The following is a 20,227-nucleotide window of genomic DNA, read 5'->3' on the forward strand; positions in this document are numbered from 1 at the left end:
CTGAAAATTGAACAGCTTTTCGAAGAGCATGCATAGCAATTCAACGTAATCTTGTATGATTTGAATATGTTTCTCAATTACAATTAAACTAAAATGAAAACATTATGACATTAGAAACTTTTAACTAAAACAGTGAACGTTTAGAAATTTTCCTTAGGGGCATTCTCATTGAATTTCCTTTCTTTTAAGCTCGTGGCAACGTGTGACGGGTAAGCTGGTATACTAAGGAAAGTCCAAATATTAGTATGTGTAAAAAAAAAGGTATTTTTCAAAATAGTGTGGAGGGACAAAAAATATAGGCGTCAACTGGTCGAAAAAAATTCCTTCAGTCAAACTTGGAAGTCTATTCTAACTGCGGGATGTGGCTATAATTGTCATGAATAAAAATCAACTTATCCACTTTGTGTGGACTGAGGCTGCTTTCAAAAAAAAAATTCAAGATATTATTATTTGAAAATAATAATTCCCTGCCGCCCCTCTAGACACCACCTTGATAGGATACCGTCTCTGCTTTAAATTAAAAAAAATAACTTTTTGCCATCCCTGCTTTCAATAAAAAAAAAATCAAAGTACTATCACTTAAATATAATAGCTCCCTATGCCCCTCACCTCTGGGTACCATCTTGATAGGATGCCGTCTCTACTTTAAATAAAGAAAAAAACTTTTTGGCATCTCTGCTTTCAATAAAAAAATTCAAGATATTATCATTTAAATAAAATACTTCCCTAACCCCCCCCCCCCTGGATACCATGCACCTTGATAGGATACCTACTCTGCTTTAAATTAAAAATTAACTTTTGGGTATCCCTGCTTTAAAAAATAAATAAATTTGACATACAACCATTTAAAAATAATATCTCCCTATCGCCCCCCCCCCTCTGGATACCACCTTGATAGAATACCGTCTCCACTTTAATTTTGAAAAAAATAATTTTTTGGTATCCCTGCTTTCAATAAAAAAAAAATAATAACTCCCTATGCCCCCCCCCCCCCTATGGATACCATCATCTTGATAGGATACCGTCTCTGCTTTAAATAAAAAAAATAATTAAATTATTGGCATCCCTGCTTTAAAAAAAAAAAATCAAGGTATTATCATTTAAATATGATAGCTCCCAACCCCCCCCCCCTCTGGATACCACCTTGATAGGATGCCGCCTCTGGTTTAAATTAAAAAAAAACTAAATTTTTGGCATCCCTGATTTCAATAAAAAAAATTCAAGATATTATCATTTAAATGTAATACCTCCCTACCCCCCCCTCTGGATACCACCTTGCTAGGATACCGTCTCAGCTTTACATTAAAAAATAATTTATTTAATAATTAACTAGGTCACTATATGGTTCAAACAAACACGCGAAATAACGTTAAACATATTAGTGTTAATTGATAAAAAAATTGAGGGTATGAGTCACAGTTTATATACTTATCCAGTATGATCATTCCCTATCTCACCCATTATAAAAACCCGGACCGGGGTGCGAGTGCTCCAGAGAACGTAGAAACATAAGCGGCATCAGATATTTTCACGGGTAGACAAGTCAGACGCGAAACAATCGGAAACAAGTGGAAAACCGCTATTACGAATAATGCACTTTGTAACCCAGGGTTGCCACCGTCAGTAGGATTTTACTAGATCTAGTAAAAAAAAAATCTAGTAAATTTAGAGGGTCTAGTAAATTTCCCGAAATCTAGTAAAAACTAGTAAAAAGTCATGGTTTATAGTAAACAAAACTTTTTTTTTTATTTTCCATGAATTCAGGGGAAAAAACTATCGTAAACATATGACAAACTACAATTTTTGCTTGTCTGTTTTACAATTTACAATTTTGCTTGTCTGTCTCAGAGACAGACAAGTAGTCACCTATTTTCATAAGCAAACACTTCACTTCCGGCGTCTAACGGTCGAAAAAATCAGCTTTCTGTGTATCAAATTTTACCAACTAAAAATGAAGCTATAATGACACTTTGATTTGTGATGATTGGGAATCTATTGGAATCAAAACAAAAGCCAACCACCCAAGGTCATTAGGTGATTCTCCTCAGTTTGAAAATTTTTATTGAGTAAAAAGGTGCCTGCTGAGAGAAATTAAAAGTAAGTAGAAATGTAACATTATATATATATATATATATATATATATATATATATATATATATATATATATATATATATATATATATATATATATATATATATATATATATATATATATATATATATATATATATATATATATATATTTATACAAAAAAAGGATTTTTGAACTTGTAGGTTTCTGGAATTTTCAATCATACTATGAAAACGAAAGAAAAAGGAAAAGAAAAAAAGAAGAAAAAAGGAAAAAAGATTGTGAAAATCGTATTGATTATCCTCCTATAGTAAAAATCGATGCTTGATGGTGCGCTTGAAATGTTCAAAATTTTTTTTTGAGCATTTAGTAAAAACAGATGCGATCTAGTAAATTTTTCCTCTCCAATCTAGTAAATTCTTCCAGGTCAGGGTGGCAACCCTGTTGTAACCATTTCTCATTGATAGACGCAAACACACTGATCCATAACTGCACGAAGAAGTGGGAGGAGCTTTTTGTTCGCACCGAGAACGAAGACCAGAAATGATCTGCGATAAACTGTATAAACTGTGGTATGAGTAACGGGGTACGAAGACAAGAACAAAAAAGGCGAAATTATTCAGATATACCTCAAACTATTGGAAAACTGTGTCAAAGATATGATACGGCCTTCGATAAGGTACAAATATTCCTATAACACGGAGCACAAAAAAAATACACATTACACAACTAGCCTTACAAGAAATTGAAATATGTCGAAGACAAAGAGCAATTCCCAATGGGAGGTCCGGAGCCTATCAAAATATTTCAATTGTTTCTGAAGAAATTTAATAGTATATTCTTCATTCCCACTTTAAATGAAAAAAATATCATATCTTTTTGGCATCCCTGCTTTCAATATAAAAAATGAGGCATTATCATTTAAAAATGATAGCCCCCTACCCCCCCCCTATAGACAATAATTTACAATTTTTTTATGAATCATATTTTGGGGTAACTTCTGTGTAAATTTTTATGTCTCCATCCTTGTACATAGCTTCGTCTTTATCTAAATTTTGTCTAAAAAGAAGGTTGTGTTTTTTTTTTGGGGGGGGGGTAAAATATTTCAAGACAGAATATTGTATTTTCTTTAATATATAAGGCATTCAATAATTGAGTATTAAGCATTAAGAAATTCTTATCTAAAAACAGCAAAAGAAAAAAAAATTCTGAAAACTTTCAAATCAGCAGTTGAAACGATCTTTCTCCTATCAATTTCTAAATCTAACTGTTGTGAATGTTGTGTTCTATAATTCTATTCAACTTGAAAATAAAATTCCTGAATACGAATGATGTAAGGAATTGCAAGTGGGAAAATGGATTCGAAATGATTTAAACTCATTTCATAAAGATTATACTTTTTTTGTCAACATATGAAGAACTGTGTATATTGCAATATTTGCAATGCAATTGCATATTGCATGTGTCTGGTTTTTATGCAAAGTAGCAAGAGACGAAATTTAACGAACCAGAGAGTAGTGAGAATTACGGTATGCAAAGTAATATTTGGCAGGGAAAGTCACCGGTGATAAATCGCTAGGGGTGGCATCGTAATTGCGCAATTTTCGGGGATTCGGGGAACCAAATGTTTTTTCGGGTGACGGATGGATTTTCGGGGAAATAATCGAAAATTCGGGAATAGTGCAAGCCCTGCTTGATTTCTAATCAGGAAAATCGAAATACTAAACCACACGAGAAGGAAAAGATCCAACTTTGCGGTTGACACAATAAAGAATTGCCGCAAAATTAATTTAAAGTCGACCGAACGCCGCCGCCTTTGCCGGCGGCGGCACGCCTGCGGCGCGCCGACGGCGTTGCGACACTTTTGTGGCGTTCGACCGGGCCTTTTGTGGGTGCGATTCGGTCGATCCGCCGGCGCGGCACCGGGGTCTAGTAGGGTTCTCTAATATGCTGAATCTGATGGAGCAATTTTCAATAAGATTCCTTGATTTTTGGTGGATGTTTTCCCCTCTTCCCTGTTTTGAAAATCAGACAAATTTTTTTGATGCATCAATTGTCATCAAAATTCAGTTTTTTTGTTTTGGTTACTATTGGGCAGAGTCGCTCCTTACTTAGAGTTCGCTACCACGAACTGTTTGATTGATGTGACTCTTTTTTCGGAATTTTATTTCCTGTAAATATTCACGAAAATGGGGGAGAAGAGAATAGATAAGAAAGTAAAAACTGATATTGGAAATGTGATTGTTGGAAAAAAGTTTAACCTCAATTCCAATAACTCTAACAGGAGTTGAAAGGTCCACGTCGGAAAATTCTATTCTGGATTCGAGTGGGAAAAGATTACGAAAAGAATGTGAAAAAACAAATGCAGAAAATATTGCAAAGATTTTGGAGTTGTTGGAAACTTTACAAATAGATGTAAAAGGTATTAGACAGTCTCTTCATAGTGTGAAGACAGGCATACAAAATATACAAATAACCGTTTGTGAATTGGGCGAAAGATGCACGCTAGTTTAAAGAGACGCAAGTTAGGCTAGTGATGACTAAATGATAGACAAAATGAGACTAAGTTAGACTAAATGATGACAATAATAATGATGTTAATGATTGTAATAAGCGCACTTAATTAGATAAGACCCAACGCATGTTCACCTAGCCAGGACGGCTAAACAAATAGATCGTAAAGAAGCACGGAATTCCTAAAGCGTTTTCAAACCTTTTACTTCTCCTGAAAGTCTGTTTCAGACTTCAGGGCCTATATACCTAATGGAAAACTTAAATAACAGAAATATGTGTTTCAATCAATTCAATATTTCTAGTTTCATAACTATGTTTTTTTCTTATAAAAGCCCAAAAAACATACAGGTAACAAACAAGAAAGGAATTTATGCATTAAAAAAAATTTACATAAAATTTAACCAAACCAAAAAAACGGTAGAATTTTTAATTGGATATACCAAGATCTTACCGAACTCCAAGACAAATCGTTGGTCAGAACTCACGGAGCGGGTACAAATGGCTAATGAACTTCGACGATCAAACTAAATACAGATGAATAAGAGAAAAATACAACACTCAAATAAACTTTTTTTGTGGAAAACAATCTTCAGTTTTGGCAGAATTCCAACATGTTTAGCTATTTTTGTACTTATAAATGTTGGACCTTAAGAGTCTAGTGCCGTCATATTTACTTTTTACTTTTTGTTACTTTATTTGTTTTAACCAACATTCTAGAGATGGATTGATAGATCGATTTTGGAGTAAGTTTATACTTGTATATTATTAAAAAAGATTTTGTTTCATACGTTTTGTGATTGGGTGAGTGTCGTTATGTGTCGAAACTTTGTTGAGTTGTAGATTTTGAGTGTGGCATTCATTCGAGTTCCCTGTAAACACATTAATTTTAGAATTGTTGATTAATTGTTTAGCAGCGGTTGGGGAGGGGGACGAGTAAGAGATTTTTTTCCCGAGCAAGTGTAATAACAGTTGTTTTGTTTTTTTGGGTTCGTCCCAAACGCGCAAGTTTGCGTCGGGACTTATTGTGAATGTTTTTTGCGTCGGGACTTATTGTGAATGTAAGGTGATAACGTTTTTTTTTTTTTTGGTTAGTATTATAAGGAGATTTAACTATTGTGTTTGTGTGCCCCATTTGTTCATATAAAAAATAAATAAATAGAGAACAGAATATATAGCAATACACATGCCAGTAAATCCGAAACTGATTTAAAAAGAGGGCTAAGTCTTCTATTTAATGTCAAAATGCGCCTTAGCTTCAAAAATTGCCAGAATATAAAAAATTCTGGACATTTTGACTTTATGCAAGAAATGCAGATTGGAGTTATCTCTTCCAGAGCCCAGAAAGAAAAGATGTGAGCATAACATATCTCAAAATTTAATGTCTATTTCAAATAATGAACTTTTGCAGATCTGGGAGCCTGGCGATCTTCTTCCAAATCGGAATCATCGTTTTTTTTTTTATTTTCGGTTTTGATTTGGATTCAGCGTTGAAAATCCTACGACTAAGTATGCCCCAGACCATGATGAATTATTTTCTAACCATTTGAAGCTTTCTCCTACTTCTTTTTTTGGCTATACTTCTTTGCTGTTTTTTTTTTTTAACTCGGTCTTTTTAGCCGGGCAAGTGCTAACTTTTTTTTTAAAACAGGCATAGGAACCCTGGTGTGGAAGCAAGGAAAAAGCAAGTATGAAACGTGATTCTTTCCAGCCTATTTCAAAGAGTTTTCAATTAAGTAAGTTGCCAGAGCTTAGTGTAAAATCTCCATTTGTTTTGCTTCATTTTGATTCCAACAAGTTGGTTTTACTAGATATCCAGGTTGTGATCAAGCCCAGGCCGTCTTTTCGCAAATATATTCTTCTTGGATTAAGAGAAACCCGTTAAATACTTTTTTTTATTGACAGAAACGGGGCGTTTGATCATTTCCACGTTACTTAGTTTTTTTTTTTTAATAAGATATATCACATAGCATGATTAAAATTTTTTATTCATGGTGTCTTATCTTAAACTCCACGTTAATTCGGGATTTCGGAATTGTTCTAATAAAATATCAGTCAAAAGAGGGATTCCGCTAAAACAGTTGGCATGTTGCCACCTCCAATTTTCAAACTATGTCTGAAAGATGGGTTTTACTTCTTCAAAAACCTCGCTTATCTATTTATCAGTTGAAATAGGTATTTAGAATAAGCTGATTATTTTATTTTACTTAGTCAGTCTAAAGCGGTATTAATTGATAATTTTAAGATTTTATTGGACGAATTAAAAAGAAGAAAGATTTGGAAATTAACGTTGCAAAATGTCTTTTGCAAAATGTCCAAACGTTGTCAAAATTTATTTTGCAATAAATTATCTTCTTGGCTTTCTCCCTCTTGATTTCAGTGATGGTTGGGTTTCCAATGCTTCAGATCCAATGCTGAAGTCCAAAAAACATATTTAAAAATAAGTCATTCAGAAGCTAGAATTCAAAGACTTTTCATTTTCTCATTCATCTGCGTGGCTGAATGGGAAACGAAGCACTAGCTAGACTTTCTTACGACTAGACTTTATAGACTTTATGATGGTTCTCCCTTTGGATAGCTTTCCTGCAGTTATCTTCACAAGTTTTCAGCCTTCTTTTCTTCTCAGATTAACGAAGTATATTTTAAATATCTTGAATTTGTACTTGGTTTTTCAAGTATGTACAGAATTAAATACCCACTTGAGGTAGTGAAAAATAAGTGCAATCTCCTAAGAAAAGGCAAAAAATTATTTACAAGTCACAAATATATTTCTTTTCCTGAAAAAAAAAAAAAAAAAAAATCAAATTCGTATACATCATTTTATATTTACTTATTTTTGACATAATTTTGTCGAATTTGTCATTTTGAGTTTATACATAATATATATATATATATATATATATATATATATATATATATATATATATATATATATATATATATATATATATATATATATATATATATATATATATATTTGTCATTTTGTCGAATTTGTCATTTTGAGTTTATACATAATATATATATATATATATATATATATATATATATATATATATATATATATATATATATATATATATATATATATATATATATATATAATCTTCAATTTCTATATTCAAGGGGGAAAAAAGAATCATAACGATAAAAACCCTGTTGTTTCAGAAAGTAAATTTTTATTTCCAAAGCTTATTGCTCTCGGAGGTCTCAAAGAGTTTTTAGGGAGATATGGAATAAATAAATAAAAGTACTAACTTTGGAACAAACTTTCCCATGGCCATGCTTGAGTCACCACCTGGAAGAGTTTTCAAGAGATCCCCAAGAAAATCTAAACTGTCAAGACAATGAGATTGCTGGCTCACTTCAGATATTTCATTAGAGACAAGCGAGACTACAGTGGAAGGTTTAATAGGTTCTTGAGGTAAAGACGGCACAGTCGACATACTAGTGAAATTGAAGTCTGCAAAAGATGAAGTTGATTGTCACATATATGGCGGTATTTTCTTTTTGAGTAATATTACAAACAATTTAATCTCAAAGAGCGTACTTTATCTTTCTTTAGTCTGGTCATTTTCCACTTGACGTTTAGTAAATCATTGAAAAAGAAGTTTAGCCGATAACTTCCCAATTTATTTCGTTTCTGTTGTCTATTTTCCAGAAAGTATGTCGGAATTTCAGACGAAATGAGGCATAAGTTCGTTATGTTCAGAAACTGAAAAAAAAAAAAAAATTGCGAAGCATCTTTGCTTTTGGACAAAACTTTTTAAATTCAGAAATATTCTTCTGAAATATTCTGACTGATCGAGGCATGTACACAGGAGTCTATTTAGGGAAAGGGGCAAATAAAATGTAAAATGGAAAACTAGAAAATATATATGTAGAATCATGGGATCTCATAAAAATGTCAATATTTTGGGGAATTCTCACTCAGACCTGTATATCCCCTTCCCTGTGCAGGATGCAAGAATCAAATTTTGCTTACGCCGAAGACCTATTGGATCCGACTTACTGGATTGACAAAACCGTTAACTGAGTTCCAAATTCCGTTCGCTTGGGCATCCTCCACTACAACCAATGGCAGTTGAAATCCGAAAAAGGGTCCATTCAAGCAAATATTTTGAATTCTAATGTCCTTCTTAAGTCGCAAAAATATCTACAGTCTTTGTCTATTTTGTGCCTTAGAACACAATTTTGCACCAAAAGTCGTCAGACTCAAACTTTTGATATAGATCTCCCGTTTTAGGTTAAAAAACACATAAAAGTATACGAGTTCTCAGTGTCAAAGTCCCACGCGGTTGTTTTGTTCTTCAGCAAGTAATGGCGCACTTTATAGTTTACTTATTATGAACAAACTAAAGCCGAACATTACAAACACCAACGAAAATTATAAACAAATATTTCACAAAAAACTACAGGTCAACGTTCAAGACTTAAAGCTAACATAATAATCTAAAAAATCTACCCCCCCCCCCCGCCCCCAAATAGGGTACCCTCATTCAAAATATGAGTCGGGTTAGAATGTGTAGTAGAAAGGACTAGTTCATTACTACTGCTGTTTTAAGGAAGAAGAGGTGGATACTTTTGAGATATATTCTTCTTATGCAACAATGCCGCTTCCTCAGGCGACTTGTGATTGCATGCCAGACGGCCAAAGAAGATGAGGTTATCCAAAAATCGCTTTCTGACGGACTTGTGACCGAGATCTCAGAATGCCTGAGATCTCGTTAGTACCGGATTGGGGAACGCAACGACTGCGGCGCGGCTTGGGACAAGTAGAGGGACTTCGTCGATGCCCTATATGTCATCAATGACTCTGGAGGAAATAAGGTCAAAGGTTAGGTAGCAAATTTGAATAAAATCTTAAAAATGTACCTTATGTTCCAATATCAGAAATATGGTTTACTATTAGTAGTTGATTAACTAAATGTCTCTTCAAAATGTGAAGTGAAAATTGTGCCGTTTCCAATCTTACTGAAACCCCTACATTTAAGGCCAATTCACCTAAATGCGTACGGTAATTATCAAAGCATTGCGATAAGGGTGCACGTTTGAAAATTGTAGTTTTCTGTCAATAGAAAGTCAAATTTATCCAAAACAAACTGCACCATTCCACTCAAACTTGGGATAGTCTCCATTCGGCTTAAGCTGTATGATCAGTCATTTTTTCACCATTCGTATTTTTTAGAAGCCCAGAAGTTTTCGTCCGCAGTGCAAAAACAGGAAGATACCAATATCATTATCGTTTAACTACAGTAGTACCACACAAATAATTACCAACTGATATCAATTCTTCACCCACGCTTGAGCTATGGCTACGGTTTTCGGTTTGCATAGCGGGGTCAGTACCACCCAATTCCAATAAGGCTGCTGAACTTGGCTTCTTGGTTATATAGTCTCTGTAAAGATCCAACACTCGGTTCAATTCATCTGCTGATTTTAAAATCGCTTCGAGAGATTCACCTGTAAGATATAATTTACTTAAAACAATATTATGCAAGTAAAAGAATTGCACTTTTCAAATTCTAGCATGGGCCGTTCAGAAGCCAAATCAAATAGCCCCTTAAAATAAGCATGGGAAGTAGATTAAACGGAAAATTGTTGTTTGTTTTAATTAAAATTTACTAGGCATTTTGTACCAAAAAAAACAAACAATCTTAGCTGTTTGAGCAAGGGGAGTATGTTTAAGTATGGATGTATCCAAATTAGTTTCTAAGGGTTCTTTTTTCGTATCTCACGACAAAACAGTTTTCTGCATTTTATTACTCAATTAAAATACATGAGGCATCAAATCAAAAATTTCAGAAAATAAGCAAAACAGCTGGAATTTGGTATTCAAGATCGACTTTTCCGGAACCATTTCTAAGAAACCTAGAACAGAGATTCAGCATTTGGTTCTCCAGTTCTCAGAGAGACAATCTAATTTTCGGCAGCAATATGACATAGAATCCTTCTGAAAAGTTAACTTTCCCGGCTACAATGGTTTTGTTTGGATACCATGAAGAACACGAAAAAAAGGTTTTTTTGTAGGATACTGCTGGAAACTTTAAAAAATTCACTGGAACTTTTCTTTCCCGTTTCACGTTTCCCATACCAAGAAGCAATTTCGAGTTTGCATCTCTTGCCACTTCAAACCCACATCCGGCTGAAAAAAAAAAAAAATAAATAAAACAGCTGCGAAAGCAGTATTCGCACTATTAAAAGGTTGGTTTTAGACGACCACAGACAGGGTTGCCAAAACTGGTGATTTACTACCAGACTTGGTGGTTCGTTCATTATTTGGTTAATTTTAGTCTTTCCAAGGAAGTTAAATATAGTCTTTATCGGTCCTTCGGTCATTTTTCAACTGTATTATTTAGCCTGATAATAAGGATATTTCATTTTTTCGTCGAATGATATAATTTTCTTTTCTTTTTACAATCATGACTTCGAGCTTTTCATGCTTTCGGAGCAAACAGGGAGCCAGCATACCTTTAGTAATCGAATTTTAAAAAGCGTAGTTTTTTAACAAAATTAAAACTTAAATAACAGAAATCAAGTAGGGTAAGAAGTTAAACTTGATGCCAGAAGCAATTGACAAAAATGAGCACTATCCCCCCTTTCCCTTTCAAACCCACAAAAAGCTAGCGTGCCACTCTGATTTCACAGAGAACTAAATATCCTAGACTGTTGAAATTGGAATTTATAAATAACCGGTTGTTTTTCTACAAATTCGAAAAGAATGAAAGTAAAAGAGAGAAAACATAGATAGAAATAAGTGCTATGTCAGACTACATAGTGCCACATTAGATTAATCAAAATGATTATCACAAATGAACTTAAAACTCTTCCGGCAGCAGGCCTGTTTCAAAAATCTAAAATGTCACATTAAAGCAAAAAAAAAAAAAAAAAAACAGTTTAAATGTATTTTAGTTTCGTTTTCAGTTAAGCGTCTTTGATCATTTTCAGTTCTATTCATTTTAAACTTGACATCTTATAATAGTGAATTCCTTTTCGTTAAAAAAAACGCTTTTTCAACTGAAAGTTAGGAGCAACATTAAAAATTTAAAACGACCAGAAATTATTCCGTATCTGAGGGGGGAGGTATTCAACTATCGTCCTTAAATATTTGGGAGAAAAGGGCAGCCACCCTGGATACGTAATAATTTCTTTTCGTTTTAAGTTTGCTGTTACTCCTTACTTTCAGTTGAGAAAACTTGCTTTTCAAAAATTTATTTTGTGATCGGTTGTCAAATCATGCCCACACTTAACCAAGAAATGATGTGGGGTTCCAGCCCCCATAAACCCCAATTCCTCGCTGTTCTATTGTATATATCAATAATTCCAAATTGATTAGTAACACCTTGCTTTTATGATTAAGAATTAAAATGATGGATTAAAATTAAAAATTTTCTGTTTGAGATATAAAATGATGGGTTGTAATTAGAATTTTGCAAAAAAATTGAATGTTTGGTAAAAACTTTCGATAAACAGCAGTTTCGTTGAACAAGTTAACAATATTATTTGGCAGGATAGCTTCCAGCCACCAGTCTTTGATCTCTAACGCTGCACCAGTGCCGCTTGGCGGTGTCGCTAGACCATAGTAACACCATCGAGCGGTTTCAAAGGTTCTACAATTTCGTCTGATTTTACAACCAGTGTGGGCGTGAAAAGTGTATTAGGCTTGGGAGAGTTAAGGGCCAAACTATTGGGCCCAAGGTGCCACGATCCGTGTCACCACTGATATCTCTCTAACTATCTTTTTGGAGGGTAAACGAACCCAGCTGTCGATATATTAATGACGGTACTCCTCGAAAACTTTTTTTCCTACCCCGCCAGGGTTCAGGGAAAAATAATCTCACGCAGTTTGAGAAAATAACTCATTTTTATTCGTCCAAATGTCGACTCCGACAAACATAACTCTCGAAACAGATTCTTAAAACAGACTCTGAGCTCTAAAAAAAGAACTTTGAATACAAACTAACTACAAAATTACGTTTTTCACAAAAAGGAAATTTGTGTCGGGTCATTCGGTCATCCAGAGTCATTCTGTGTGCCCCAGAATGACTTTGGGCAACCCGATAAATGGGGACATCAAATCAATGAGCTTTTTGATAAACTTATCTTTTCAATGACCGAGATCTGACGGACAGAAATAGATTTAACCCAAAGTTAACTTATTTCGAAACAACTGCCATGGCAACAGGAAGTTAACGTCCTTTGAAATTATAATCAATAAGCAAATCTAATGAAAAATTTATCTGAAAAAGAAAAAGGGCAGACCCCCAACAAATATTTGTACTACAAAATTCTGTGTGGACGGAGAAAGATATTATTGTTCCTATAGATGGAAATTCTACGCGACTTTTGATCTTCTACGCGGCTGAAGCCATTGTAACCTCTACAATACGGTTCTCTCATGTTTAAATACACAGTATAATTTTATCTAAACACATTAAAATATAGTAGCCTATATAAATAGAGCAAGAGAAATATTACCATTTAAAATCTCTGAAAACAAAGCTCATGGTAGCACTTGCCGTTAAGCCCCCCCCCCCCTCCCTTCCTCCACTCGCTTTTTCCACCTCTGTGTTGGTAGGCATATGAATGTAATATTTCACTCTACATTGAAAAATATTTTTGCAATGGGAGGGGCACTATTGCCCCCCCCTTCAAGCACCAATAATGAAGGCGTGGACCGAAATTACTCCCGGATATCAAGAGGCATTAGAGAATGACCCACTGCCCCTCCTTCATAATAGCTGATGTGCACTTACATATGCCTGCACATAATTTTATGAAGTATGGATCAAATCATTTTAATTACATGAGGCTTTAAAATAAATTTCAGAACAATTTTTCACTAGAAGAAGGTAGATGAGAGATTAACTCTAACCCCTACCCCCATATCCCTTTCTATGTTTATCTGAAGGCTCATGGAATTTTAGACAATTTCAGCATTGAAATGCGCTCTTTTAGGCATCCGCCCCCCCCCCCACGTACACAATGCGCCGTAGCCTCTCCTCATAATAGCTAGTGCTCAATTATACATCAATAAATATAACTTCGTTAAAAATCAAGTGAATTAAGTTAGTAAAACCAAGCATACATATCAATATTAACCATTTAACTCGTATGGACTACGTGACTTTTCGGGAACAAATGCACCCCCATGCAGTATTGCTTCCTCTGCAACTGGAAAACCCAATATATAATTCTTTGATACTTTTAGATCAATTAGCTAACACAGGACTTGGAATCATTAGCAATTTGGTCTTCTTTGGAGTAAAGTCGTAGTTTTGTACCACAAAATGAAAGAAAACGACACTTTCCCGAGGTACGATCTTTTTTTAGTCACTTAAAAAGGGCATTTGAACTTTTCGTTTCCTTTGGAATGAACCTTCTCCCAATCTTCTATGACATTCAGCTCGATATGGTCACCCATAAAAAAAAAAGTAAAAAAGAAACACATATAAGCACTCATCCATGATCTTTATTATGAGAAAAAAATAGTGAAATTCCACATTTTCCCCATCTTAAAACCCCTAGAGAGTAACAATACATAAGCTCGATCAGCATTAAGAACTATAGAGAGCATAAAGAAAAGAGAAAATAAAAGAAAACATTAGACCTTCCGTATCGGCAGCAAATTTAAAGAGTTGAGGTCTCAGCTTCTCAGAAGTTTCAGCAAGCTGCTGCATCAACTCAAACTCTTCGCTACTTGAAGCCCCATTGTTCATCATATCTCGTAAGATCTTAATGTGATTAGCAATCTTTTCTAATTCTAACACCCTTAAAGCAGCCTCTTCTGCTTTCTTTTCATCCTAAAGAAAAATAAGTAATAAGGAAAACAGCAACTAAAACCACGAAAGCCTATCCATCTAAACCTGGAGCAAAAACATACATAATGTCAAAGACGCATCTCCATTTTCCTATATAGCAATTTTCAAGGAGCGCATCGATGTTATTCTTGAATATAAAAGCCATTATTTATACAGAAATCCTAACTTGTAAAAGCCAAACAAAGGTAATATTTATTCTGTATACTAATATTGATTCTTGATGAAAACTTTTCACAATATCAATCAACATACCCTTGTTACTTACCACTGATAACAAGGAAATTGGAACCCGGAACCAGAACTGAATTACATATGTCTACTAAAGTAAATGCTTCCATGGAAATCGATGGCTTTAGAGAAGAAATTCAACGCGGAGCCCAAGATTTAATTTTATCCTGAATGTGTAATTAAGGTGTTATATTATGAAGACAATATGACTTAAATTCAATTTTTGTGATACAGATGTTCTACGTCATGTTTGCAGCGGTGACTGCAACTGGTAAAGTGCAAACTTTGGCCCATAGTAGCCCAAAAATAAAAAGCTCATTTTGAAGAAATCTGATGTACAATAATTGTCAATTGCTATTGATTAAAGAATAGTGATTATTTCTAATGTTCAACTTGATAGTAAATTAGAATTACACATAAAAAATTTCATAAAGAGCCGAAAAGCCTTTGAGAATGACGGCGTCCAGTACACCATCCACCTAGAAAATCAAAGATGTTAGCATTGATAGAAGCATGCCAGCGCCAGTTGGCTACTGGAAGGTTGTTCAAAGCTACTGTTCAAAAGCTGTATTCTTAACTTCACAGATTTTAGGGATATATATTACCACGCGGTGGTGTATTCATTTCTAATGCTTTCATCCCAGCTTTTAAGTTTAATACACCACCATGGAGCAATTTATTGCTTCAATTACTATCACTAAGGGAGAGTTTTAGCGGTGGGGAGATGGTCATCACCTCGCTTGCTTGGGTCCAGTTCATTTTTCTGCCTTTCGCAGTTAGATTTATACTTACCTGACGACAAAAAAAATTAGACAGCCACTCTGTCTAATTAAAAAAAATTAGACACTCCCTCTCTTTCTGAATCTTCGATGTGTTGCTGCCAAGCATGGAAACACCCAAATGTATAAAAATCCTATTTCTTTTTATTATTGTAACTGTGTATGTAGGAACTTTAAGCACATTAATTAAAACTAAAACATTAATTATTAAGTCAGGTTGATTGCGCGGTAAACTAATACCAATATTTCAATTTTGCAAAGATGGGGCTCAAAGCTCGCTGTGGGTAGTCTTTCTTTTTTGGCTTCGCAACTTTAAAGTTACTTTCATAATGTTAACATCGTTAAGTAAACTAAATATTAACCAATCCCTTTTAGGTTAAAATGGAAAATTTCTTTTATGTGTTTTGGTTGCGCATGTTACTTAGTATTAAAGCACTATGTAAAAAAACAAAATCCTAATGAGTTTATTGCCATTGTCAGTAAAGCAAAAATGACAATTTACCGTTAAAATTCAAGGGTTGATAATCCTAACTGAGGATAGTCCCTTTCTCCTATGAAAAAAAAAAAAACAAAAAACATTTACATCCAAAATTGAAAAAACGAAAGAGAGAGCTTAAAAAAAAATAATTATTTTTTCAAATAAAAGTAGTGATGATAAACCTTGAAACGAGCGAAAATTACGCCGAGTAGATTGGTGGTTGTGGCCCCTCTCAATCCCGTCCTAGAAATGTTCAAGTGATTACTTACGCTAGACTAAAACTTCTTACGGTGTATTAGATGTCCAATTGGAACTACATATGTTCTATCAAATTCCGAAAAACTACACACAGGTATTTTCATAATCTCAGTGAAAAATCGAAAACGCTTTGTTTGCACTAAAGCACCAGCAACAACTTGAACATTACGAATGACGAGGGGGGGGGGGGTCATCCTCCTGCTCAGGGTAGCTTTTCCTGAAAAGGAATCGCAAGGAGAAGATTTAATCTGCCCTCTAAAGGGCCATCGTGGACCCACCTTAAGAAAATAATGTGAAAAGCATATTGGAATTTGAGACAAGCCAAAAACTTATACACCTTATTTGTCAGAGAAGGATTTGTTAGACATTCTCCGTTTAACCAGTTTGGGTCTTTATTTGTCAAGCCAGCTTCAATTTTGAGGAACTAAGGATGAGGTTTTTTTTTCATTTACCGCATAATTAAGCTAGTCTTTATTGAACTTTTCATTCGTGTTTTCTCTCCGAAGAAGACTGTTGAATATATGATCAAAACATTCGAATGCTAAGGCTCCCCTATCTTGACAAAAACAAGAAATTCTCATCCCACCACCAATTTTTTGAACAAAATTAGGAAAGTTGCACCTCGTTTGAACGACATGATGAAAGGATTTCAATACGCATGATTGCAGGATCAAATTTGGGTCATGCCCATGAATAACACTAGGCTTACTCGGACTCTTGGTCAGCTTCGTATGATACAAGATGGCATATTCCACCTTTTTTGGGAACCAGAATCATAGAAAAAATTCGTAGTCTGTACAAATGGAGGGCCAAAATAGGCTCATAGCCCCTTCAATCACCCAGCCAAAAAAATCTCCCTATTAGCATCCAGATAGGTAAGTTACACCATTTTTTAGTCGAAAAAGCGAGATAACATTAAATCTATATGATTTGAGCCAATAGCCCCCCCCCCCTCTCCATCCCATCCAGATTTTTAGCTGTAGGGTAGACATTATTTTACCTTGTTTGAGGCGAAATCGAACGATACTTTTTTTTCAATCAAAGCTGAAGGAGACAAAAACAAGACCCATAAATCCCTCAAGGCCCTCCCCTTCCTTCTCGTCCCATGCAATATTCAACTTTTAGCAGAGTGGTAGGTATATTGTGTTTGATTAGGGTTAAGAAATAACGAAAGAGTTTTCAGTCTGTATGATTCGAGAGCCAAAGTGGGACAGTTAGCAATTCAAGATACCCTCCTTCAACGCCTAACTTTTAATTGGAAATGTAAGTATGTTGCACCTTGCTTGAATCGAAAACAGACAATGATTTAAAATCCGTGAGATAAATAACACAAAATGGATTATTTTCTTTCGAGCAAAGCTTTCCCTTCACCTGGGCCCTTACACCCTTCAGGGCCAACTTTCATCACCAGCTTTTCTGCAGAGATACAAACAGGCATTTGAAATTTTTTACTAATCGGTTAGAAAACCGGGGCCAAGTACTAGTGATGATTTCAGATATGTGTTTCCCTTCTTCAGCTCCAATTTTCTCGAAGCTTTAGGACCAAGTGAATTTGAGCCAAGGGCACAGAGCCGATAGATTTTTAGAGACATCCCCCCACTTCTGAGCCCCACCCACCTTCCAAACTAAAGTGACCATTTTCACTGAAAATTTGGTAGGAGAGTACCTACAGCCAAGTTAAAAAATTAACTATTTAGAAGTTTCTCTTTTATCACAAAGAGTGACTTGTAAGCAATATTCGAAACCCTTGTTACTCTTCAGGGATGAAGGTTTAAATGCTCGTGCTTATTGGTATGCCTTTATATTCCTTTCTAATACATTTAAAGAAGGAAAATTTAGGTTCATGCAAATACTTATGCAACGATTATAAATAATAATACAACGCAATGGCTACAAAATGCACCCGATGGCCAACAAACAAAATCAAGGTGTTGCCCCCCCCCATTTTGCCAGCAAAAAGGTTGCTGAATATTTTATGTTGCCCTAGCAACACAGGCCTAGCTTTCCTCAGTTTTAAATGCTTTCAGGTTTTAACTGTAAAATTTTTAAGGAAGCCTTTTGGCCAAACTTCGATTTATCTTCCCAAGAAAATCCAAGCAAAAATTTTTTGTCGCTTCAGGTTTTTGAATACGTTCCTGATACCCTCGTGATGCGAGCATTTACACACTTTGAAGATAATTCTTTTGATACGCCAAGGCAAATAAATATCTACAAATAAGAAAAAGAAAGAATTCAAGGAATCTGATTTCATAAATGCATGCAGTAGCTATTGACATATCCTGTGATTTGCAGACCGAGCCTTCCATCCATAAACTATTTTTACTTTAACAGTTCTGATCTTTGAAACTTTCAAATAAAAGATCTAAAGCCAAACTGGCCAGCCATGACAAAACACACTTAAAATACGGGTCTATGGCCATACGACAAACGGGTCTATGGCCATTAAATGAAAAAAAAAAAAAAAAAAAAAAAAAAAAACTAAAACCAATATTGCGCCCGTATCTAACAAGGCGTCTTCAGCGTAGAGAGAGAAAAACAAAAAAAAAAAAAACTAAAAAACATACGTAAAACTAAAATAGACTCACCTAAAAATATAATATACAATTACTTAACATTTACAATTTGAAGCTACCTTCGTGAAACCGAGTTACTTTTGTGAGGTGGTTTCAAGAAGTTAGCGTCAAATTGTAAATGTTAAGTAATTGTATATTATATTTTTAGGTGAGTCTATTTTATTTTATTTTTTCTCTACGCTGAAGACGCCTTGTTAGATACGGGCGAAATATTCGTTTTAGTTTTTTTTTCTTCATTTTCTTTACTGGCCATAGACCCGTTTGTCGTATTTATATTTTAAGTGTTTTTTGAAACTTTCAATTCCTTTTTTCAATTTTCGTTTCAACCCACTTACCGAAATCAACTACAGTTTAACACGGCAAGTGGTAGTAACTGCTGGTGTATACACACAAACCGAAAAGATCCTCCCGCTAGGGCTTTTATTCTGCAAGTATTGAAGGATTTACCCTTATTTTTGCTTCTAATCTGGTGAGCTAAATATGTCGGACTAAAATTAAAAGTTACCATACATATGTTAATTAGTGGTATGCTAACCCCTACTTCCGATATTAAAAGTTTCAACAGTTGCCAATTCTTTTTATTAAAGATAAAAACAATTGTTAAACCTACTTGTTGAACAAGGTTTTTAATTAGTCTGTTGGCTTTTTCCAGATCTTCGGGTTTTCCACTCTGTATCAAAGCTTTAATGGTTCTCTCTTGCTCTTCATTGCCCAAAAATGGTGTTCGAGCCTTCGAATATACTGGCTCCTCATTCTTTACGTTGTGGGCGTCTACATTTCGAACTCCAAGATATTTAGGCTCAGACTGAAAGAGAAACGCGCTTTTACTCAATAATTCTAAGTGGAATTTTGAGATATTATGAGTTTAGATATTATCAATGTTAGTAGGTTTCGTAGCTAAGGTTAGATTATAATTCATTAAAAAAAAGTAGTTGGGTTGAAAAAATAAAAATAAATCGTCACTAACATCAAAGTTTCAGACAGACAAAACTCGAATATTGATATTGTGATTTTTTTTAGACTTTTAAGAGCAGAAGCTGTGCAGACAGCAGAATAATTTACATCATAAAAACAAACATCACAGGAAAGTGGCTAAGTGCACTGGCAGTTTTAATTATAGTAAATTATTCTGAACATTAGGTAGAAAGTAATCTAATTATTGCTACAAGGGTTTGATCATTGAAAATCTGTTTATACATATTTCAATGCGGTTAAAAGTTTACCAAATTGGCTTCAATCGAAGTAAAATATATTGCTCAATTGCCAGTCACCTGGTAGGCAATAATCTTGTTTTCACTACAGGCGTCTGATGAATCATCTTGTTTCTACGGCTATTTTAATGAGCACTTTATTTTCAAAAATAGACTATAATATTAAAAAAAATACAAAATCGTTTTCTAATACATGTTTTTAAATTATTCTTGTTTTCTTTCTTTTATCCAGTGGTATTTGGTCCTTACTGAGTAAGTGCTCTGACTGCCATATACATTTTTTTTCCGGAGCAGAGG

At 34.5% G+C, this 20,227-nt stretch overlaps 1 protein-coding gene across 3 annotated transcripts in view; it reads right to left on the reverse strand.

Annotated features, from left to right (window-relative positions):
- Positions 1 to 20,227, reverse strand: part of LOC148942075 (ADP-ribosylation factor-binding protein GGA1-like) — a 96,308-nt gene that overhangs the window by 38,028 nt on the left and 38,053 nt on the right. For all 3 annotated transcript variants that reach the window (XM_089103375.1, XM_089103377.1, XM_089103376.1), the window contains exons 4-7: positions 19,330 to 19,524; positions 14,193 to 14,385; positions 9,860 to 10,045; positions 7,841 to 8,045 (exon numbers count right to left, since the gene is read on the reverse strand). In XM_089103375.1, coding sequence (XP_088959501.1) covers positions 7,841 to 8,045; positions 9,860 to 10,045; positions 14,193 to 14,385; positions 19,330 to 19,524 — 779 coding nt within the window. The remainder of the gene's footprint in view (positions 1 to 7,840; positions 8,046 to 9,859; positions 10,046 to 14,192; positions 14,386 to 19,329; positions 19,525 to 20,227) is intronic.

This window comes from Artemia sp. Qi Xiang Cuo, chromosome 17 (genome assembly GCF_049724085.1).
Source record: "Artemia sp. Qi Xiang Cuo chromosome 17, ASM4972408v1, whole genome shotgun sequence".
Classification (NCBI taxonomy): domain Eukaryota; kingdom Metazoa; phylum Arthropoda; class Branchiopoda; order Anostraca; family Artemiidae; genus Artemia; species Artemia sp. Qi Xiang Cuo.